Here is a 25,673-nt window from a genome sequence, read left to right as displayed (position 1 = left end):
ATAGATTTGTTGTTTGCTATGAGTGGTTGTGAAAGACTGCATTGTAGAAGAGCTGAACATTTAATTATATTAGTTTATAAACAAATTCAAACCAACCTGGAAGATGGATCCTCGACCTTTCCATTGAAGGTCCACACATTTCCCAGTCAACGTTTATTTAGAACCAACTACAAAGTATGAAAATAAAAGAAATATATGTATAAATACATATTTTTGAGACTGGGGACAAACTACACAAGTGGCTTGACAGAAACAGTTTGAAGAAACTTGAGGGGGAAAAACGTAGTTCTTGTAGGTGAAATGTCAAAAATGTGTTTGTGTGCACTGCAATGTTCATAAGTTAGAAGACAAAAAAACAGAGGCATGTTGTCAAATATCAAAATATAGTAATTTATTTCAAACAATGAATGACTTCAAAGTTTTGTCTTGGAAACAGGTGACAGCACCCTTGATCAAGGTACAAGAGAGAGAAAATAGCTGTCACCTCATTTTTTGGGCTTCTTGGCATGCCAATAATGGTCACTCCCCCCCCACAGACACAGCCCCAATCTCAGTCTGACACAGACAATAATGGCTCTCAGAAAAAAAAAAAAAAAAAAAGAAACAAAGAAAGCTTTGCAACACCTTGTACAATCCAGCCATTAAAGACATTAAAAAGAAAGAAAGAAAATAATAAACATTGGAGCACTTTCAACCAAAGCCAAGCAGTTGCTGAATCCACCATCACAAAAAGTGCACTTCATGTCGATGTAGCCGAAAATGCTAACAATGTGAAAGATCAATAACAAGAAGGCAAAAAAGAATAGGAATATTCTGCGGTATTGAATCGCCATCCACGTCACAGGAATTTCAAATGACCAAACTTAACCAGGTGTAAAATAACGATAATAAAAAGGCTCTTTTGTTTCCAGCAGGACTTCCCCCCCCCCATGAACTCTACTCACTGGTGGAAATGTTGTCCAAATAGTATGTTGCTAAATTCGCTTTAAAGTGCCACTGAGGATCTGTGATGATGCTAATCAAGCCGTCATCACTCATTTAGGTCAGGTCGATTCTTTAGCTAGTTGGATTTATTGGCAATAAGGTGTCAAATAAGCTGAATCAGCAAACCAAGGAGACTGATGACTGTTCCCTCCCTTATTTTGGACAAGTTAACTCTCTGAAGGTAACCAGCAAACAGCAGAAGACAGATTAGGATAATTAATATATCTCACCATATCATTTTTCACCTCATTAAAAAAAGAAAAGTCGTTGTATATAGCTGACCGTGTTGAGAAAGACTGTAATAAAAGAGGCCGACATGCACTTTGTTGTCACAAACTGAGAGCGAAGATGCAACGGCTCTCGCCAATAAAGAGCCCCTGTAGAGAACGATAAAGTGTACTGTATATAAACATATATACACAGTATATAAGTCTGTGTTTTCATCTGATTTACACATCTTTACATTCTTGAAATTTACATCCAAAAAGGGAGAAAGATTCTCTTTGTAAACCACAATTTTCACATCTTCTTTTTTCTTTTTTAACAAAATGAAAATCTATCCATTTCAAGAGAACAGGCCGTTTTAGGGCGTCAGGATGACTACTTGGCAAGTTTTCCTCTTGTTGACCTGCTGTTAAAAACGAACTAGGATCTACCTCGTAACGGCACATTCAATCTGACTCTCAAACGTCCATCTGTGGATAATGTCAAACAAGCAACAGGTATTGTGGAAACTTCCTCCTCCGAGAGGAGAAGTTAGGCACCCCGTCACCTGACAGTGGCAGCATTGCAGTGATGATAATCGGTAACTCTCATCCTTCTTGCCTGCTCGATTATCTGGACATAGAGTTATATTTCCTAAAAGGAATTATTAGCCCAACGCCTTCCCTTCGCATTTTGTTGCTTCTCCCAGCCCAAACACCTGTCTCTCATTTTCCCTTCTTTCTGTAGAAAACTTGACTCATCTTTGTGTTTCCACCCAGCCTGCAGGGACCCCAGCACGTCCTCGTTAAAAACCTTTTAATATATGGATTCACCCCGGAGGGAGTCAGATCCACGTTGAGGGTTTCCTAAGCCAGTTTCCATCCTCTCTCAGGCTCATTGGAAAAAACACGCATCAACAAACATTAAGGTGCAACGAATTTAGTTGGTGTTTGAGCTGCTGCTGTCATCTGGTTAAGGTCCTGTGAGGGGTTCTTTTCAGTCCACCTTTACAGCCCTTCTTGAGCGAGGAGAGTGCATTTGCTGATGTCCGAAGAAGGCAAATCACAGCGGTTTCCAGGATTCGTCGTCCTAGTAGGAGGGCTATTTTCGGAGATCGAGAACACAAACCTGAAAAGGGGAAGAATTGGATACAATGAAAACGGTGTTGAAGAAATATTTTATTTGCAAAGATCGAACCAAAGCCTGGATGGCTGCCTAAAAGGATATTTTGTTATACACAATGAAGAAATTCTTGGGAATTTATTATTAGTTTTGAGGATTATGAGATGCAGCTAACAAAAACCCAAGTATTTTTTTTTTGTTTTAGAAAAGTAGACTATTCTAAATCTATTGTTATGTTCATGCTGTAGTCTACATATAGTGTTGACAGCTGTCCAGCAGTGAGACTGTAAATTCCAAGTATATTCATGGGAACTTGAGTGGAAGAAAACAAGCTTGGTAGAGAAAATGTAAAGTTTCCACAGTTAGCAATGACTCATCACATTTTTGTACCTTTTCTTGCACATTTTTCTTTCAATTAATTTTACTTAGATAAAGCAATCCACTTTTGCAATTACCTTTTAGATTTTAACCTTCTTGTGGAGGGTGTTAGTGAATGTGTGCTAGGCAGTTGTCAGTTCAAACCCATCACAAAGAAGTGTGTAGGTCATAAAAAGGCAGAAACAGAACATTTCTCTTTTAAAAGATCCTTATTACACTAAAAAATGAACTTTGTATGTGCAATGAATGTTACATCAGTTTCACTTTTGAATTGAATTACTGACAAATTAAGGCTTCAATAACACTGAAATTCATTGACAAGCCCCCTTAAATAAAACCGAAGCTTACCGAGCCGTCTGATGCGCTGGCTCCAACTTTATCTCCGGTGCTGTTCCAGCACACCTCAAAAATGCCACCAGTTCCCCTGTAGCTTTGGACCAGGGCTCCAGTCTGAAACAGAAGCATCGTGAATAAGAACAAACCAGTCTGATATAAAACTCGTTTCAGCTGCCGTCTTACCACAATCTGACTTACCGTGGTGTTCCAAATGTGGACGCACTTATCGAAGGAGCCGCTGGCGAGGTGTTTGCCATCAGGGCTGAAGGCCACGCTGTAGACAGGCTCCTGGTGCTTGGTCAGGGTGTGTATACAAGCCCCTCGCTCGACGTCCCAGAGTCGCACTGTTGAGTCAAAAGATGCACTGTGTGGGGGAAAGAATAAAACATAAACGTCTGAGAACAGAATTAAAGTTTCTTCATTTTTCTTGTGACAACACCTCGATTTTTGATGTTTATGTTTTCTTACAATTTAATAAAGCCAATGCAGAAGCTTGGCTTTATTAAATTGTGCTTAAAGCTGTGGCAAAATGCTAATATGTTGAACTCCTACAAAATAAAAAAATATATATATACATACTGTATATGTGCAGGTGTTCTAGGTTACCTGGCAAGCATGATGTTGGAGTTGGGGTTATTTGTGCCCGGCCCGGTGGGGCTCCACTTGATTGTGTAGATTTCTTTACTGTGAGCTTGGAGGTCGTGGACGCAGGAGTCCTGCTTCATACTCCAGATCTGTGTGTGGCGGCAACAACATATGAATACAAATTATCTCTCAAGTTTGTTGCCTGCAGCTACTAACATGGGAAACTGGATTTACCTTTAAGGTCATGTCATCTGAGCAGGAGGCAAGCAGCATACCTGATGGATCCCACTTAATGGCGTTGACCTCATTCTGGAAAACACAACGCTCATTAGGAAAGGCGGAGATAAGGTCAGAAAAGTAACACGGGGGACGCTGCTCACCGAGTGACCCTGGAAGGTCTTGAGAGGCCGGTCGCTGCCGAGGCGACACACGTGGATGCACATGTCTGTGCTGCAGGAGGCAAACGTGGTGTTGTTCTGCCAGTCAACATCCAGCGCAGGGGCTGTGAAGCATTTGTGAGCATAATTGTTAGAGTTTGGCATGTTGGTGATCTCACGCTATGGCAGAGAGTGAAACAGTTTGCATCTTGCCCACAGGCACATCTCTATAAAACTGAGTGAAATCGGTGAAAAGTTAGTTTATTTCAGTAATTAAATTCAAGTATACGACACTCAGACTGATATGTTTAAGTGTTTGTTTCAGTTAATTCTTAAAGCACTGACTCCAAACACAAACTTGCCTTGTGAATCTCCCTCAACCATTTCAGTAGAGTTTACTTCTCAATCTCCCCCAAGCCTGTGGTTATTCTTGTTGCTTGTGCCCCCTTTCATTAACCTCACTTTGTCCTTCCACTTAGCTTTCCAGTGTTGTGCTTGGATAACAGTAAGCTGCAACGTTTTTGTGAAGGGTGCCAAAACCCGTCTGCTGGACAAGTCAGACTATTGACTTTAAATGTTATGTTGACATAAAATAGCATTTCTATATATAAAATTTTCTAAATGAACAGAAAGAAATGCTTTAAATATGTCAATCTGAGTGTACTGACGCTAACCCCTCAGTTTCGCTTTTTTTTTTCGTTTTTCAGTTAAATTACTTGAATCTACTCCTGTATTCAGATTCATTTGTATTATTTATGTTGGAAAGATTTTAATGTTTTGAATTTACACTGACCTGAGTGAAAAGGAAACTGCTGCTTGGCTTCTCCTGTATTTGCATCCCAAATGATTGTCGTCTGGAAAAGTAAAGATCAAATTTAAAAGTCAGGGGAAAAAATCTACAGCAACAAATTCTTTAGAATTAGACAGAAAATAGACTTATTGTCCAACTCGACGCAGATTTATTGTTGAATCTCAGATTTGAGTGACTAACCATGTCCGTTTATAAACTTAGAAATGTGTGTAGTCGTAAAATGCATCAGGTTTTATTATCTAAACTCAACTTTGTGTAAGTATTTGTAAAGTAGATTATATATAAAACAGAAGTGAACCACAAAATTTGGAAGGCTCTTGTTACTAAAATGCACAAACCACTGCTGTGGGATTTTAAAAGTACCTTATCTACGCCAGCACTGAGAATACAGTTCCCCTTCTTGTTCCATTTGAGTGCAAATATGGGCCCTTTGTGCTGCCCCAAGGTGCTGGCTAGATTTCCTGCAGGATAAAAGGTACCTTTAAAATTTCTGAAACTGGATTGTTCACAAAAATGATTCAATAAACCTAAAGTCCAGAGAAACACAATGTGTGACAGTGATGGAGGACGCACCGTCCTTTGTCCATATCCTGGCAAATCCATCATACGAGCCAGTCGCCAGGAGAGTCCCCTCGCTCTGTTGGACAGACAGAAAACAACTGTTACTCGTCTGTGTAGCATATGGCAGGGAAGCGAGAGAGACAATGAGGATAACCGATATGAAACCTACATTCCAGTCCAGTGAAGTGACGTCTTTGTTGCTGGGGACATCCTGGCCACCTTCTCGGATGCAGTGGCGGAGAACCAACTGGGTGGAGCTGGAGCTGTTGTTCTCGTTCAGGTTCCAGATCCGAGCCGTGGAGTCGCCCGAGCTGAACAGGACAGACACACCCAGACAGTTCAATGGAAAGATGTGCATTTTATAAATACACGGCAGTGTATACACACTGTGGACTCATCTTTCCCAGCTCCGCTCAGGATCCATGTCAGGAGAAATATGCTTACCCTGAAGCCAGCAGGTCACTGACAGGGTTCCAGGCACAGATGAACACTTCGGACTCGTGGCCTCGGAGAACTGTGGACTTACTGGCTGGTATCTCAACGTCCCCGTCCACCTCCATGGGCTCACTGTGGTTATCTGGCAAGACCAGACGAGCAGAAAATGCTATCAGATACACACACACATACTATAATAACTATTACTACAATCAATGAGATTTTGAAGTTTCACTAGATAAAATGATGCATCTCAAAAAATTAAGAATATTGAGTAAAAGTTATGTATTTTTGAAAAAATTATATAGATAAAACGGTGTGATCTATTCCTAGCCTTTATTTGTTGTCATTTTGATTATGGCTCAATGTTCTTGAAAACTCAAATTTCAGCATCCTGTAAAATTAGAATATTAAGATCAATAAAGAACAATATTAAAACAGAAATCTCAGGCTTCTGATAAGCATGTTTATTTATGGTACAACTGACTTCACTATGGAAGGAGACACTGCTGGTCCAACTTCTTCAAGTTTTTGGTAAGCTTTAGCTTTCAGTGGTTCATGGGTTCTTCTTGAATATCAAACGTGCATTTATATCTGACTGTGACAGTTTGGGTCAGATGGTTGAAACTTGGACACAATTGCCCAGAATGAGGGTTCTGAAGCAGATTCCTCACAGTTCCAACCTGAGGTCCGTTGACAATATGTAGGTAATGCTTTAAACGCAAGAGGATGATGGCAAACTGAAACATTTAAATGAATAATTCTGATAAGAACAGTGATCAAATATCATATCAGAATTAAGCTAGAAGTTTGTTGATGGCTGAAAAAAACCATGTGGTTTCACAGCAAATTTTTAAAGAAATATTAAGTATGTGATGTATGCATGTATTTGAGCGTGTGTGTATAATTTTGGACCTGAGTGAGTAATAAAAAAAAAATCCACAATAAAACCTCTTAAGCTGCGTGTTGTAAAATGATCCCATCCTTTACACAACTAATTAAAAGCCCTGAATGACACTGGAGCCTCCTCTGGCCACAAGTGTAACATTAGTCACCACACAGTTGTGTTCCTATCAACACCTGCAAATTAATTTCCAAGGGGATCCAAACATTATCTTCTTATTCTACTTGTCCACCTGATCTCCAACTATCTGGTTTCTCTCACAAAAGAGCTAAACAGAAACTACTTATTATTAAGGTGATCTATGACAAGCTAAAATGTTTGTCCTTTTTTGTTACATGGACCAAAAATGTTCAGTGATGGCAGGTTTTCATTCAACAGCTGGCTAAAGTGCTTTACTAATTTCTGTCATACTACATCTGATTAGGACATTAATTAGACACTATTATAATTTTGGAACCCTTAAATAGTTCAGGTAGGATATTTTTGGGAAATGTCCCTCAAACAACATATGACTAAATAACATGAGGATGCAATTTTTAATCTTTATTAGTAGCTCTGCGTCTTTATGGGCTTTCAGAATGCCTCTTTATTGGCGTAAATCCAGAACCATCCAATCACCTAATTCTTTGATTCGACTTACTCGTGTTGTGAATGCCGTTCTCCTCTCCATTAATGGTGGCTTCTCCGTTCTTTGGTGCATTAGGCTGGTTTCCTGAGGTTGAAGCAGAAACGGTGCAGGTGGCGTGTTGCTGGGCGAGCTTGTCACGGAAGGCCTGCTGCCGCGTCTGCACCACGTCAGGCATCACCGCATCGATAAGCGACAGGGACTCGATCGGCCGACCGTCGAAGACAGTACCATCCTGTCAGGGAGAAAAGGACATTCAATACTATATTCGTGTACTCAGGAGTACAAGAGACGTTTTCCCATAATTAATGCTCTGCAGGCAGAAGTTAGATATTTGCCCATATAATATACAGTAGATGATGGACAATGTGATATTCCTCACACTTTTTGTGCAAATCTGTTTATTTGATGCAAGTACAAATTTTGAAAACGCACGCCTTATCCGTATTTAAAGGTAACCTCACAGAGACATTTACAATGTCACAGGTATATAATATACCTGTAATATAACTGATAGAAAATAAGACATGACAAGTTTAAGTTATGGAAAAAATACTACAAGACCTTCACTAATGCACCTAACACAACAGCATCTGCTAGTACGCAATTTTCAATAAATGTTCACAAAACCATGATAATATTGACCTTTATTGAATTTCAATAACCATCAAAATAAAAAAAAATACCCATTTCCATTCTGTTACATTCCAGGTCCCTGCACTCACCTCATTAATGCTGATTTCTGCCTCAACGTACTGAAGCCCTTTCTGCAGGATGGAGATGAGGGCTGCAGGGGGCACTAGTGTTCCATTGATGTTCGACTGACTGATGTGGCTCTCAATGCCAAAGGTGAATGCTGAATGGGTAAAACCTAAAAAAAAAAAAAAAAAGAAAGAATGAAAAAAACCACAAGATAAACACAGCACAAAGACTCAAGAACAAACACTTTAACTGAACAGAAATGTGAACTTACATGTTATGTAATTTAGGAAAGTAAAGAGGCCCGAAAGACCTGGTGTTGAATTCATACATTTCTTTTTCACTGATAGTATGTGAACATATTTGCACACAACTGCTTGGTCTCAGTCACTGTAAACACTAATTAAACATCAGCAAGGATTTCAATCATTTATTTAACACCTCTTAAAGAGTACGCTCAGTAAACAGATTATGTGCTCTGTCTTAACTGCACATTTCTTTACTGAATATACACATTGCAGGTTATTGCTATGGAAATATTCTATATATTAATAAGTTTTCAGCATAAACTGTTCACTGTGTAAGCAAGACTTTTGTGAGACAAACCTGACTCTTGGAGGTATCTGTAGACCAAGAAATTCACTTCGTCACTGGTAATACTCATCTTAGCCCAGCGAGAGGGAGGAAGGGAGGGTTTGTTGGAAGGCTGAGCTCACTCCTACAATAACGAAAGAAAACACACAGTTTAATATGTGAATGGGCAAATGGTGGTTACAGAAGTGCTTAGATATTATCTTATATGGCATTAAACAACTAATCTCTATCAAAATGAAATAAAACATAACCACATTCTGCAGAGGGCAGCTTGTCCTGACTTGTGCTCAGTGATGCAACATGTTCGCTCCAGTTTTTGTCTTGGTGCAGATTTTCTGCTTTAATTTAACAATCTTTGTCAATTCAGAGTTGCTTCTAATTGACCTAGTTAAATACAGCAGGGGGGGAAAGCTCTTATAACACAAGCAGGATAATAAAAACAAATCTTTTTTCCCAATAGACAGAGAGCTGCTGCAAACACTAAAAATTACAAAAAGAAAAAAAAACAAAAAAAACCCCAAATGTACATCCAGCTGGGAACGGCTTGCCAAGAACAAAGCAAAAACTGAGACAGGAGAATGAGTTGAGACATGCAGGTGTAAAACTGTTTCCCTATCTCTCGCATTAGGAACAAATGGCAACACTATTATGCAGAGAAGAAGTGTGGAGATGCAAAGGGGTTGTGTCAGGTATGAAAACCACATGGCTGTCATTCCAAGCACTATACAGGCCCACTCAAGGTTTCCTCTGGTAGCATAGCAACAGGAGAGATCGAGCTAAATAGACGTGGAACGGTGTTGTCCCAATTACCAGTGGGCATTTAGCCAGAGGGTCTGAACATGTTGCACATAATGAATTATTCACTCTTTCACCTTGGTATGTTCTTTCAAATGGAGTTAACCTCGACTGCGCTATGAAAACCATGTGAAGGATAACAGTAGTAGATAAAAGCTTACAAAAGACACAGCGTAAGAACTGAAACATCTACAGTAGTCATTTTCCAAAACTTAAAATATAAAAAAAAAGACATCCATTATTGTTCTAACTAGAGTGAGTGCTGCTTGCCTGCTTCTTTAGTTAGTTACAGCTAACAGGGAAATAGGAAAGGCTAGCCACATCAAAGCTAAAGCGGTGGCTGCCACATAACATACAGCTGGAAATGTAATTAACAGGCAGCCTGAAGGGGCTCAGGTCCCATCAGTGTGGGACAGCAGCAATAATCCCTCTATCACATGAATGCATGTGAATGCACCCATTGCACAACCACTGCCATGACAATATCAGGTGCAACATTAGTCTACTTTCCCCTTGTTCTCATCTATACTGCCATCACTCTTGACTTTTAGTATTTTTGGCAGTGTTATTTGTGTCTGGTGTGAGCATCAGCTGCCGTTGGACTGCCCAACTTGCTAAATATTGTATCAGCAGAAAAAATGCAAGTTCATGACCCTTGAGTTTTAAATAGTCCTTTGCAATATACTGTAAATACAAAAGCATTTTGAAAGTTTGCACCAAGTCATAGTTGTTTTTCAGCAAGAATTTTGGGTATGCAATATAGAAAAAAGTGAGAGGGAGATAAGACAAATGTTTTGTGGTAACACCACAACTGGACTAATATCACCTGTTAATGGCACAAAAAATTTACAAAAAAGTAGAGTTTGCTTGATAGAACCCTATCAGTACTAACTCTAAAGATTATTTCATTATTATTAAATAACTCTGGACTGTATGCGATCCTTTATAGTTCTAAATCTAGCATACTTTCATTATCAAACCTGAATCAAATTCTTTTACTCAACACATTGGGCATTTAAGTTACCAGTATCAAAGAATACCAAAGTTTTAAAAAGTTACAAGAACCACAAAAATGTTCCATCATATCGCTGTAAGAACTTGTAAGAAGATGACAAAGCAGTGAAGAAGGGACTTAAAATCCTCATGCTGTTTTCAGCATAGAGTAACTCGGTGTTTCTCCAGGCCCATCTGGTTCTACCCTCATCCGACCTCTAGTTGGGGGTAGAACCCATTATTTAAATGAAGTTAACATTATTTTTAAAACATCCGGTTGGCATGTCTGACAGGCAGCCAGTTGCAGCCTTGCTATCCGACCCGATTAGTCCAACTAATAACCAGATATTATCCCACTATTGTACTAAAACTTTATCAAATTAAATAGTGTTTGTTTTCCTTTGTCTGTTTCAACATAAAATCTACATTAGTATAAACTACATTAGTATAACTGTAATAATGTATGATGTTATCTTTACAGTAGTAGAAGTAACAGGTTTGATAAAAGTAAGCTTTTCACATTATTACCTTACGTTAACTTTTTTTATTTTCTATGCAAATACTATGGTACTATAATATTTTTATTGAAGGTTATCATGCCAATAAAAACTCTTACAGGCACATGCTAATGCTACACTGAGCAAAGATCCTTTCAATAGTTTGAGACTCATGAAACTGTTGTTACCCCTTTTAAAATATATTTGAGGCAAGATTATATCCCTATTCCTGTTTGTTTCTTCAAATGATCTTAAAATAGCCAAATTTGCTATTTTAATGGTAGTGAAACTTGTTATGACAACAAAGCATGGCAAAGAATTAAGAATTACATTTACAAAGTTGTTACTGACAAGAGGTGTAGTTATAAAGTTGATAAGGATTAACATTTCAGTCTGACTAAATATCAAGAGCATTGGGCATATGGCAGACAACCTGAATGGCCTGAATTAGGCATAATCCTCATAAGCTTGGGTTGCTATAGCAATATGAATTGTACGAGACACAGCAGGTAAAGAAATCCAAAGCCATACAACTTCGAAATATCAAGCAGCTTCACTGCATGCAGTCAACTAAGACAGGTACAGAACCGGCATAGATAACAGAGTCACAAAACTATGTATTATGGACCTTAAATAAATTCAAAATAATTTCTAAGCACCAATCGATTAGAATCTAGGACAAAATAATAAATTGACTCCTGTTTTTAGTCAGTAATGAGAATTACTTCTATGTAAGGACATATAATGTCACAAGATTTCACAAGACTAAAGAAAACCCCTATATTCATAATAGTATTAATATTGCTTAACAGAAAGGCCGCCTCAGAAAGGAAAGACAATAGCCAGAACTGACAAAACACCTAATGGGTCAATGATGAGAATGCCTGCTGGGAATATAGGGCTCATTAGGAGGTTTATTGCACTTTTATGGCAATTACTTTACAATGGCCACCCCTTCTCTGCAAGAACACTGGACAAAAAGAATGGCCCTGTAAAATATTTGTGTGTGTGCTCAATGGTCACAGCTGCAAACAAAATGTAATCCCATGTTACAACCAATTGGGGGCAGTCTAAAATGTGAGGAGTAATTTAGGATGTGGGCTGTCCTTGCTTTGTTTGGGGATGCTGATAGCGGTTAGATTTGCTCCGATGCGAAAAAGACCGAACTTAAAACGGACAACAATCTATTTTAAGGTCACTGCAACCATATAATGTGTTTGAGAGCTATGTTTTTTCAGGTTTACATTTTTCATGCTTACATTTTTTTTTCTGGAGGAAAAACTAGAGATGCATCTCTCAGAATTTTGCCAGCTGTCTGATTTTTTTTTCCTATGAAGTTTTTGTCATCTGATACTGACATTAGATGATTCAAACTCCTGTTCAATAAATATAATAAAAGAGCAGCAACAATAAAACATTCTTGTTGTGATCTATTTCAGTAACACAGGCAACAGCAAAACCATGTTAATGTAGCAGATGTTTTTAATATGTCTTTAGTATCTTACATTAGAAGTTAACACAACTAGCACTGCAATTGCAATTTTTCTGGGACAAAAATGATATTTCTATTATTTTCTATTGTAATGCAAAGCTGTTTTTGCACCTAATAGCCCAATCCAACTTTCAACAAATTAACTTTTGTCATGCTTAGTGTATCATTTCTTAAAGCTTACTGCATTAGGTTTTCAGTAGTATTATATACACATATTTATTGGCCAAATTCTCAAAACATACAAATGGAAATAACAAATAACCATGGTCCAGGCCTAACAGCTTTCAGACTTGAAGCCACTTCAGGAGAACATTTTCAAGGCAGGAATTAGACATGTTCTGCACACATCTGTGCATGTTACGCAATGACCGATACTGACTGCGGGGAGGTCAAAGTTAACCCACCTTTGTTACATTTCTGAACAATCAAGGGAGGTAGTCACAAAGCAGTTCTGGGATGTTGTCCAGTCAATAATATTAAACTAACCAAATAATTGGATTCAGCAATTCTTAAGAGAAAAGATTTCAACACATCCTCTATAATCCTGACTAATGTCAACACCTTGGAGAATCCTTAGGTTACAAAGCTCATCTTCTGGGAGGTTTCAGTTGCCTTTGGCTGTAACTATTATGTTTTAACTCACACAAAAAAGAAAGGAAATATTTAGTATGATGGAAAGGCAAAACAATAGTTAAAATCATGCAACAGCTATCTTGTCAGAGCATAGTCCATTTGTGGCCAAAAAAAGAAAAACCTTCAGACTGCAACTAACGGGGACTGTGACTCTGCTATAAAGAAATGTCTTTTCTTTATAGCAGAAAGAAATGGTAAAAAGCAACTAAACTCGACAATAGCCGAGTAGTTTGAATTATTTGGCCTTAAACCACAATTGCACCCGAGGAAGACTTTTATTCTCACCATGTAAGAAGATTCTGTATTTAATAGAGAAAGAAGCATTTCCAAGGCAATCTTGGCAGTGGTATGGACTAAACCTGCAAACTGAAGGCAGTTTAAGAGGAAAGTAAGTTTGACCTGAAGGTCACAGCATGACTTGGGTAAAACTGGACAGACGCGCTCTAAACTACATTTGCAGGTTAGGTGTAGGGGCATTGCAACAGGCGCGGGTCATTCCACCTCTTCGCCATTTGTCATTTTGGTCTTTTCATATCTGTCTTTTTCAAAAAAGAATAGAATGTCTTATGTGAATTTTTTACCAACCCGGTGTGGACTAGTACTTACCAAGGGGACATTTCATACCAGCTCTGATAAAACGAATTAAGTTTCTAACATCTAGCCATTGTACTCTTAAGAAAATATTGATTCTGTGTTATTTATCATTAACAATTCTCAAGAGGGGATGGCTGAGAATCACAAAAACCATGTAAATTAAGATCAAGTACTTATGTGTGACATTTAGAGGAAGTCTTGTATAACTGTACATTAAAACTACAACATCGAGTAGACTAAAGAAATTAAAATGTGTTAAAAAAAAACATCTGATGAGATGATCAGGGCATAAACTAGTCTAAACATGTATTTGAGTTTAATCATTTCATAGAATGTAACAGAGAACAGCATCAGATTTTCTAATCATATTTAATACATTGAAGATAATTTTAGATTCAGAACTCAAATCCATAAGCCTGACATTCTCGAAACACGATTTAAAAGCCCTTGCTACAACGGATAAGCAGGGTTATCATGGAAAGCATTTATACTTTACAAGAATCCAAATAAAATTCCTTCTGCATACACTTGGCTGCAGAAATCACACAAGCAAGGAGAACCAACCAAACCGTCGTCTCCTACGCATGCAGTTTTGAGTACAATGATGTTAAAAAAAAACAAAAAACTGCATACCACAGACCCCATTTTCTCCTGAACGGTCACCTCCTGACAGATGTGCAAACAAGACCTGGAAACAGCAGCCATTTTCTCTTGAACTGCTCTGCTGAGTAAAACCCGCCTTTGAAGCCTCTGGTTGGGCTGCAGTCTTGAGGGGGAGGGAGGGAAGTGTGTGTAAGAGACAGAAAGAGTGAGTGAGTGTGGGGGAGGGGAATAAGTGGTGGGAGGTAGTAAGTGGGGGTGGGGGGGGGAGCTTGGGGGTCTGGGTGATAAATAATAATTTCCACACAGGTAATCACAACAACTATCTGTGTATTGTCTTCTGTCTTTGTCGGTGAGGCGGTAAATGACAGTCAATGTAGGTCAGCGAGCGGTGGGGGATGGGAAGCCTTTTCAGTTGCGAGGGGAAACACTTCTCCCACGGCTCCTTTGGGTGGCAACACTTAGTGTTTACCAGCAGAGGCAAGCTGTGCCCCACAGATACAATAGTATGCAGGTTTCCACTTCAACCTAAAGCTCCACCCCCAGACCAATATCCTTTCAGAGTACAATAACTCACACGTGAAATTACCCGTTTAGTTAATCCGCTGAAATGAAAACCTGGTGAGTGAATGGCATAAAACTGGACCTTGCAGGCCTGATCTATTGGCTCTATCAACAGCTAACGAAAAGCTATGCATGTGGAGAGGTCTTGTGGTTTGAGGAGCTGCCCTGCATTCAGTCAAACAAAGCTCAGTTCCTAACCCTTCTGTATTTTCTCATACTTTTTGCACACAAATTCCTTTCCCATTTCCTACAAATCAGTATGTAAGCAAAAACACGGTGGGGGTATTTTATTTTTATGCTCTTGAAACAATGAAACAACACAATGATCAAGTTGTTTTACAATTTGGCGCTGTGGTACAAAGAGCTCCAGGTCAACAGGGTCGACCACTGTGACGCAGCGTAGCACGTCACATAAAGCTAATACCAATCCAACATTAAGAATTTGGCTAATAATCATTTAAAATACTTGACCTTAAATGATTATCCCTGATAATGCTGATTTTGTTTAAGATTTAACCGTTTGAATTCTGTAATTTTTTGGAGATACATTTTCATTAAAAGTCAAGAGTGTCATGTGTAGCTAATTCCCTCGTATATCAATATCTGAAAATTTTTTTATTAATCTGTTTGATCGGTTTTGATTCCATCTGCCATTTGAGCCTGTTCACTCTGTGAAAAATAAGAGATTATGACAATTTTTGGTTGTGAAAGCAGGCACTAAACCCCTGACTGGCAAGTTCAAATTGGTGCGTGGTTATTTCAAAATGTCCCATGGTAGGTGGCACCATTTTGTACCAGAACAAGGCTGCACAAAACAAATCAAACTTCTGGGATTTTTGGATTTTAGTATTCATTTTTCAGTGGGCTCACGTCATAGTCTTAAACACCTAATCGGACAGTAAAAGGTCAGGACAATAACAAAATTTTCCATACTTATCCAGAAATGGAAAACGATAAAAGCAAATTCCCTGCTTTTCCAGACAGGCATACAAATATAGAGAGCAGACATTTCCTCACAGACGTTTCTCAGGTTCCTGCTAGTTAGCTGCAAACTGTGTCTCCAGAGAAACAGCCGCTTGATAGGTCATGTGCAAACATGACACTGAGACGTCACACCTCTGATATTTCTGCCTTGCCAGAAATACCCTTTACACAAGAAAGCTGCTTCCATTTTCTGACTTCCTGCACAGCAACCCTAAATGCACCTTTAATATAAAATAATCACAACAATCCCAGCATGAGCAAACATATAAGAGACCAATGGACCAGACGGGTTTTTTTTAGTTAACTTACAACTATCCTTGCACAGTTTTATTTCAATTTAGTAAGATTATACAACAAAAGTAGATGCCAGTAAGTGCATATTTATCTCACAGGGGATGATGACATGTTTCAAACATCAAGCATCTCATGTTCTCATGCTGAACCCACTGACCTCAAATAAAAGTACCAACTCCCCCCAGACTATTGTTGCAAAGGTAGAAACTGAAGTACAGCAGCCGTCAGATACTGTGCAAACATACATTTCCAAATATTTGTAAATATTACAAATATTTAATCTGAGTGTCATTATCAAAATAAATATATCAATCCATAGTTTATATTAATCTGGCTACAGATAATACACACACATTTTCCCTCTTAATTCTATTATTTTGTCACATCACAAAAACACATTTCAAAACGTTTTACTGGGTTTTTATGTGATAGATCAACTCAAACTAATGTTCACAGAAACTCCGCAATGTAAAATAATGCAACAATTTCTAATAAATTACACACCATTTTCTTTCATAAAGCTACCCAAAAAGTAAAAGTTTGTTATCAACATGATAACAAACAAAATGTGAGAAAGCTTAATAGTTCTGCAAGACTCTACATTAAAGGAAAGTTACTGCCAAAGATGAGCCACAGACATGGGGACAATCAATCCATCTAACTCACTACAAATTCATTAACTCTAGGTGGCTCAGGTTTCATGTATTATTTAAACTGCTGTTCCTGGAGGGCTTTCTATCTGTGTGTAAAGCAACTTGTCTTTATCAAAATGAAAAACCTTGTGTTTCAGGTCTCAACATCAGATGACTTTAAAAACAAACACCACAAAAAATACAGCATGAGACAGCATAGAGGGTATGAAGCAGTAAACCATTTTGTCTTTTTGAAATATTTATTACACCTCCTTAAATAATAGGATACAAGCATAAGATTAAAGCTACTGCAGGCAAGGGGAATTAATCTGACTGATGAAAAAGCTAAATGTAGAAGCGTAATGATCAAGCATGTTATTGTGGGGCAACACTTTGTCAGGCATTATGTCTCTATCTGGTTTCTCCAAATCACTTGGCTGGTTTTTAGGTCAAGGGCGGCACAAATATCTCAGCCGTTCTTGATGCTCTAGTAAAAAGAAAACACTGTCAAGCCGCTCGGTGTGTCATTCATCGCTTCAGGCTTAGCTTGACCTATTACAGATATGACATTTAATCTAAAACATGTGCTTGCTCTCGTAATAAGCTAAAATATTAGCAACTATTAACTAATAATGATACCTTTAGGTAGGAGGTGGATTACTAAAAGACCAAATGTATATTTTTTAGAGAATCAAAAGTATATTTCTACATTTATTCAGCAAGAATCAAAAAAAACTCCAGTGTTTTTCAGCAAGGCCCTTTTTTCTCCTTTCATAATGAGATGAGAATTGTACAAATAAGCTGTACACACAGTCAGACCAGTGTGGGCAATACAACGGTTGCTATGGTGAGCAGAAAATCTTGCTTTTCCATCAACAGCTGCTCATGCCACCTTAAATACCCCACACTCATCTCTTGGCGCTTTCCCTGCATCTGACATAAGGGTCAAACAAACAAGGCAGACCAGTGCGACGAAACAGCGATCCTTTTTCTGAGTCACTATAGCCGTGTCTCTAGCCAGCATTTACACAGAGAGGCACAAATACCACAAGCAATATATGCAGTGGACATACAGTATGTGCTATAAACAGAAAAATTTATTTATTTATTTATTTTGTTTTACACTTAAAAGGAGGGTATCCATGTGCATACTATGTAACAATTACTGTATTTTGCAGTCCACTTTGGGCCAATACAGGCCATGTCTTCATTGTCAACAAAAGATACAGTTGCCTTGGTAATCTCTTTCAAAGCTCATCTTTAAAACACCTGGATTACATTCATGCATTGCACTCCAGTTTAGCACGGTTAGGGCAAGTGTGTACTTGGTTTTTAGGTGTAGTGGTTTCTACACCTAAAAACGCAGGAAAACAGAAAAATGGTGCAGCTGTAACCATAAAACTTTCACTTCCACAATCAACTTTTTTTTTTTTTTTTGAGCGTATAGTGTTCAGAGCAGCAATCTATGAGTAAAATAAAAGACACAATCCAGATAACAAATGAGCAGATTAAGACTAAAAATTACATTTAACCCCTGTTGAAGGTTTGACATCTTACTTCTTGCTTCAAAGGGTACAATTACACAAAGTTGCTACAGTCATGCTTAATGATAAAAAGAAGTGAATGAGTTAATTCAGACATATAGCGGATCAATGAGCTAATAATCTACACAGTGTGAATAGGACTAAGATATATTAGGGGTGTGACATACTGAACACATATTAATGTGTGGGAATGAGACAATTAAGGCATAGCCACAAGCTTCTCATTTACACATCATCTAAACAGAGTATAAAGAAAAACTTACTCTGGGTTTGTATTTCAGCCACGTTTCAAACCAACAGCTCATTATAAATATTTTGTACAGGGCACAGTTTCACCTTTTCCTAGCCCATATCAAATAAGCATATAATTTAAAAAGCATGCAGTAGTGTGCATTACTTTATAATAAAAAACTGAACCATCCGAGCCTTTTATTATTGATGGCACCATGTTTACCTGTGGTAGTTTGCAAAATTTCATCACGAAGAAAAGGAGATGGATTCAAACGTATTCCTAAAATAATTGGTGTTCTACTAATCATATGGTCAATCACTAAAATACTGAAAAGTTATATTTATCTTCAGGTGTATTAAATGCATTAAAACTTTAAACTAACCAAGAGTGTGTTCTTTGAATGTTAGGAACATATGCATGAGTTGGGAACATTTTGAAATCTCTTTTAATAGTCTACTTTTCAGTGAAATTTGACGCTATTAATCAATGAACCTGTAGCAAATTTCACTTCTAATGTCAATAATTATATTTAAATGATAAAATAATAAAAGGGTTAACATAATTGAATTGGCAGTCCAAAAAGTTCCCCAAATCAGAAAATTGGTATCAGACTGACAACAAACTTTAAAATCCAGTCTTTTTTACGTTCATTTGCCAAGAGTTAGTAGGTCATGCTGACAACATTCTTTAGACGCTTTGAAAGAAAACGCTAAATAGTTACTTTCACAATCAGTGAGGTATAAGATTAAGTCAGAGGAAGCACAGAGATGTAAAACATACCTAAAGAAAACTGTATTTTCCAGGACTTTGCAACATCTCACCAAATTACAAAGGCTGCAAAAGGGCGAGAGAGAGCAAGACTTCCGCAGATATCTGGAGGCTGAATGAAGTTCAAAAACTAAAACAAAAAGCACTGGTTTTATTATGTAGCTCTAATAAACTTTGACTAACTGGATGTGGAAATGTCAGCCTTTTGGAAAATTTCTGAGTACAGGGTTAAAAATTTAAGTAAAAATAAACATACTGCTACAAACTGTCCTGTATAAACTCTAAGTAAAAATAGCCACATTAATCCCTTGGAGATGAAAAAGACCACTTAAAATGTCTTCATGATCACTTTGTCTGTTTTAAAATATTAATAAAACTGTTTTACAGTGACTGCTCTATAGCAATGTTGTGACATTGCCTCTACTTCCAAAACAAATAATTAATGACCTCTCAGGGCAAAAAGGCAAGAATAAATATCTTCTTTGACGAAAAGCAGATCAGTATTCGCAAGTTTCTAACTAAATAATTTCCTGCAAAAGAATTTGTCCGCATATTGACACAGAAAATAAAGATGAATGGAATCCAGTTGCAGCACAACCAGTGACTAATTTCTACCAATGTCACCTGATGACCTCAGAGCCAACCACACCCTGCGAAACATGTTTATATTTGTTTCAAATAGGCAGTCTTCAGGGTGGTGAGGACAGACTCCAACATGAGGTGAGACCAGATAACGATTTACGTGTTAACAGCCTTCTGCGTCTTTTAAGAGCAGTGTTGTAAAATGGAAACCCTGAAATAAAACTCATTCTCAGCCAGTTCAGCTCTCAGACTACATGCCAAAATTTTCAAATGCTGCAAGTATTAATGCTTGAGTAGATGCCACAACTGACATCTACTCAAGCAATGCTCTTCTGTCTATCAGATTACAGCAACCTTGTTTAGTTTCACATAGCAACAACTCATAAGAAAAACTGGGTAGTCCTAGTGCTAACATGCCGCCTTCACGCAAGAATGAAATGCACTGTTGTTTTATTGGAATGTTATTTAAATGTTTCTCCTCTTTAAACTGACTATAACAACCTAAGTCAAAACTCCAAATGTCTTTGGAGGTGTTAAAATTAAAAGAAAAAAAAAAATCACCGTATCATTTTCTCTCAGATTTATTTCAGTCTTGTTTGTACCATCAGAAACATGTCCATACCGATAGCGAAGCATTCACTTTTAGCCACATCCCTTTGAAATGTTGCCTTTAAGAAAGTCCTGTCAATTTCTCACTGAAGTCATTTAGCTTGTTCATCTTATGGTAATCTCACAGTGCTCAGCAAGATAAGAATGAGTTTCAACACATGTTTTGTTCCATTAACATCAGTCTGCTCAGTGCAAACATCTCAGTTCTTGCATCTCTACATTTTTCATTGGACTACAAGTATAAATCCACTCATATCCTCTCCATTGAATTCAATTCAGAACTACTTCATTGCTTCCAAAGGGCTACTAGATCTACGTAGTAATAACTCACTTTCTAAGTTTCATATAGAGTCATGAACGCAAGTGAGTTCAAGAAAACCTGGAATTTATAATCCTGTAAGGCAAAGTCAATGTTGGTGCAACAGAGAAGTTTAAACACTGATGGTATCTGGAGGTTTGAAAATAATTAGAAGAAAGTTATTGAATTTTTTATTTTTATTTAAAACTGCAACAACAACAAAAAAAAACAGGTGTTTTTCTAAAGATGTGAAGCACAGTAATGTCCACTTATGACCCTACCTCCACTTTTGAAATATTTCACCAATTACTCCACTGCTGGTCAATTGACTGAAAGAAAGCTCCTGTACTACTTCATTGTTTAAAAATATATAAAATTAAGCTGCTGGGAAATAACTTTATAAAGTAAAGTAGGACCACTAATCCCTCTTAGGTTAAAGCTAAGGTAAAATGGTACAGATAGCATTATTACAACCGTTTTATTTTTACAACCTTTAGCTGTAGTATAGAAATTTATGGTTTTTTTATCTAGATGAAGAGAATTTCATCATCCTGTGATATTTTTTTGAGTAAATCTCACAACACCGTGGCATTTCTAACTCAAGGATATCCTACAGTGAGAATCTCATACCGGCTCATTGCCAGTACAGTTTGTAGCTGTATAGGTTTAAGTTGTCTTAAGAGAGATACAAGGTAAACCAAAATGGCAGAATCTAAACTGGTGTGTATAATGATGAAAAATTAAGTCATTTTCATAACTGAAAAATCAGTTATTGCTTATGTTAAAAGTCCAAGATAAACAATAACTAAACAGGTTTCTCAATCTGGCATGCACGTTCTTTCACAATTTCCTGAATCGTTACCACGAGCATTATCAGTTACAGTGCACTCCTTTTCGTTTCTGAAAATCTATTTTTAAACACTTGGCACATCAGCTTAGATGCCTGCAGTCTTGATCAGTTTATAAAATTCATAAAACATATGAACAAAAATCACAAGGCACAAATGAGCCAGATATGCTTAGCACTTAAACAGCTGAATATTAATATGTTGGGTTTTTTTTTACATGTGGATCAATTTCAAATCAAATACCTACAAAGAAACACACAAAACTTAACACAATAATAAATTGCCAAAAGAAATCTAAAATCTAACCAAATACATAAATACAGACGTTAATAAGCCAATACTGCTTTGGGTATAATCTCAGAGTAACCACTGGTGAGCCAGTTGGCTGGTAGCCCGTGAACATTGCATGTCTCTCTAGGGGTAAAAAATGGCTTACCTTCCCCCACAGCCTATCATAAATAAATACTGCTACAGAAATATTTGGATAGCTCGAAACAGAGAAGTGTTGCACCACAAGACTGACAAAGCTCTTCTCGGGGACTTCCTTGCCCTACTTTTTAGCAGAGGATGCCTTTCTGCTTTAAACTCAACCCACCCCAGAGGCTCAGCTCTGTTGCCTCACACTCAACAGATTTGAATCTTGCTTTTCAAAATAGATTTAAGGCACGGCTAGGAAGACAAGGCAAAGTAGGTTTTTGGTTCTTTATTTCACTCAAATCAAAGACAGTGTCCTTATGGCATTACTGTCATTGAACAAGACGATCAGAAGACTAGCTAATTTAACAATAAACTGGAAGATAGTTTTAAAGTATCTGTAATACCTCGCTTACTACAGCTTCTTTGACACTCGATTAAAGGCCTGCTAGCAGAACTATTAAAGGCCATTTGACTTTAACACATGAAGGTACTATCGACATAACACCTGGGTCAAATGACTCAGGAGTAGCAAAAGCATTCATCATCTCCCACTCTGTCTTGCAGCAACTGAAACCTGACACCTAGACAGACATCTCAGTCATCTCAACCACAAATTTCATCTGCTTCCATTGAAGCAGGCGTTGTATACAATTAAGCAATAAGTATGAAAAAGCTGACGTTAATGTGGGTGTACACTGTGCTGTTGTTTTTGGGTATTCCCAGACAATTTCAACCTGCATTTAAGAAAGTAGTTATATCCCACATTATAACTAGATAAAGCATTTCACTCTAATCAAGTTCACTATAAAATAAAAGAAGATGGGGGATAACTGAGATCTCTGTTCACGTCACCAAAAGTCAAGTTTAAACAGGATCAGATCTACATGTAATCTCTTGAATCTACCCAGTTCAGCAGTGTAAGTTATAATTTTCATTCAGCATACAACAAGTTCATTGGTTACCATTGCTAACCAGTTAATTTATCTTGTATTTAATGTTATGAGAAATTATGGTGATAAAAATAACCGAAACACATAAATATTGCTTACAACATAGTGAATTTGTAAATTATAACAAGCAATATCTAAAATAAACCCCATTTTCTTAAATAAGTGTGAAACCTTCCCTCACAGCTGCTAAACAACAGAGTGGTGACGCATGCAGCTTCTTTAAGTGTTAATTGTCAACCTTGTGTCTGGTGCATCAATAACACTTCAAACATGATAAATAAAGAGAAAAACATGCTGCTGGCAATGTTATTACCCAGAAAGAGGGTGGAATTCATTAAATTAGGGATTATTATGTTAGGTGGCAAAATCCCCTCTAGAACTACACATGGCTGAATGTTTGTCATATAAATTAGAGACAATGTGAGTCCTTCTCCTTTAACAATCAACAGCCATAAAAGAGGAATTAGAGGGAGAAAAGAACACTTAATGTAAAAGAAGTATTATTCCAACTTGTGCTCTCCCAATAAAGGAATTCTAATGAAAGACCTTAAGTGAAATTCTCAGGACCTTTAGTTAAGAAAACAACTTAACTGAACTCAGACAAAGAAATGTAAAACAAGTATTGACTATACAATGTAGCATTATTGTAATATTTTAACCTTGATACACAGGCACAAGCCAAACCGCACTAAACACTTGCTAAATTCAGTAGAAGATTTTATATGCCTATGTCACAGAATATTATATCTATTTGCGGTCTGCTCTGTATAGACTAGAGCAACGCAAGTCTAAAAAGCTGATGTAAGCGGGTTTATTATTCAGGCTATCAGCTCTGGTAGCAAAGTCTGCAGGCTTGAGCTTTACAAACATGCTGCTCGTACCAAAGCACCTTTAGAATTAAAGTGACTACAGTGATGGGTGGCACTCATTTAACTTCCAACCCATGATCGTCTCTGTTGACCACAAACATTTTCAAAGTGGCTTCAGTGTGATCGTGTGGAATATGCATCAGCCAGCATTAGCGTCACACATGCACCCCACCGGCTCCATTAAGATTGGGAGCATTTGAGGTGAATTTGCGACAATGATCTACAGGAGATTAAGCCAGCTAAGTGGCAGTGCATAGCAACATGTGGGGGAGGGGAGATGTGGCACTACTATGCACTTCACACCGTTTACAAAATCTCTGATCACTTTCACATCTCAAAATAGGACACCTAGATGTAGGAATGAATTCTAGAATATTTTAACCCGCAACTTTTGGACCTGACAACAAGTAACCAGGCCATACTTGACAACGTAACAACAATTACTGTACATGAATTTAGTTTGCCGTTTGAAATTTGGGTCACTGACTTGAAGCAATCAAACATAGGGTGTTCTAATGTCTTAATTAACATTTTTACGGTCTAATGCCAGGTCAGACATGTTAATAGTGTATTTTGTTTGCCATCTTCCATGAATTATGATAACCAGGGTATATAATTTAGACCTGTCAATCACACTTCAGTAGGTTGGCAGCCACAGCTTTAGATTGCACTTATACAATAACACAAACTGTCCCTTGAAACTGGTGGCAGTCTCTTGTACAGTTGAAAGTATTCCCCTCCCCCACACATGCGCTTCATAACTCTGGATGCCAATATGATATTATAACTACTGATATATGATCTTTAATTAAACAATAGAGTGTATATTCAAATGGGGGAGGGCTTTTAAGGGGGTGTAGTTATTTAGTCACAAATTATGAAACAACCTTTAATCCTTAAAAACTTACTGTAAATAAGCAAAATAACATGCGGGATGAAAACATAAAAAATGTAGAGCCATAAATTTGGCTTATTTTGGATAAGCAGTAATAATTAAAAGACTTAAACAGGAATTTCACAACACACGTGTGGAGTGACTGGGTTGACTAAAAGCTAAGAAACACCGGCAAGCTCCTGCTTGAACGCCGTATAATCTATTTCTGAGAGTCTTTGTAAAAGCCAGGCAGAAAGAGCCGAGCAGTCAGCGCATCCTGAGCCTTTACCCACCTTTAACTGTGAGAGTGAACTCGTGGTGTCCGCCGCCACCTCTCTCTTCCTCTTCCACAAGGAGAACCTCCAACAACTTCAGTAAGCGGGCAAACACTTTCCTCCCATTTCGCCTGCCCTCATATTTCAGCGCGCTTTAAGAGTCAGTCACAGTCGGCCGGTTCGGCAGGGGAGCGAACCGGGAAGCTTCTGTCTTCTGGCGGTAAAAGTTGGAACAAGCCCGAGTTTCAGTGCGGCTGTGGCTGCAGGCTGGCTGCTCCGCTGGAGTTTCACCGTTCACTGAGAAACAGGAGCGCAGAGACAGCAAGCAGAGAGCAGGAGAGACGTAGACACCGCGGAGGGGGGAGGAGGAGGGCTGCCTGACCTTAAACCTGAATACTCTAAACACCTTTAAGCGTATACAATCAATTAATCTCTGTTAACAATGCCTAAAGTAAAAACATAGTTTAAAGTCTCACCTCACCACACAGCAAGTACGTTTAAAACCATGCTCTTGTTATGTGAAAACAGATTACATTTGAGCTATAGAGACATTTGTTTGAAATAAAATTAAGTGTTTTGATCAAAATATTTCTTCAACTTATCATTATTATTTATTTTTGTTTAGGCAGAATACGGTTCTGCATGTTGCCTATCTGGGCCTGCTTTCAGCGAGCTCCCTTCCCCCACTCCCGGCTATTTTTCGCCTGCCTGGTC

General features: G+C 38.0%; 1 protein-coding gene across 1 annotated transcript; it reads right to left on the bottom strand.

The window, feature by feature from the left end:
• Positions 1-369: 369 nt before the first annotated feature.
• On the bottom strand, positions 370-25,427 carry tbl1x (transducin beta like 1 X-linked). Its single transcript, XM_032568563.1, has 15 exons — positions 24,978-25,427; positions 8,628-8,739; positions 8,048-8,193; positions 7,338-7,557; positions 5,803-5,935; positions 5,528-5,669; positions 5,371-5,434; positions 5,161-5,258; positions 4,780-4,840; positions 3,990-4,111; positions 3,844-3,918; positions 3,631-3,758; positions 3,223-3,388; positions 3,037-3,138; positions 370-2,316 (listed from the first exon to the last, which is right to left on the bottom strand). Exons 2-15 carry the CDS (start codon positions 8,683-8,685, stop codon positions 2,290-2,292), a joined length of 1,542 nt encoding a protein of 513 aa, XP_032424454.1. The 5' UTR covers positions 8,686-8,739; positions 24,978-25,427; the 3' UTR covers positions 370-2,289.
• Between the last annotated feature and the right edge of the window lie 246 nt (positions 25,428-25,673).

The sequence above is a fragment of the Xiphophorus hellerii genome, chromosome 7, assembly GCF_003331165.1.
Source record: "Xiphophorus hellerii strain 12219 chromosome 7, Xiphophorus_hellerii-4.1, whole genome shotgun sequence".
NCBI classification, from domain to species: Eukaryota; Metazoa; Chordata; class Actinopteri; order Cyprinodontiformes; family Poeciliidae; genus Xiphophorus; species Xiphophorus hellerii.
The sequence above is the reverse complement of the archived record's forward strand: the minus strand, read 5'-3'. Positions and strand labels throughout refer to the sequence as shown.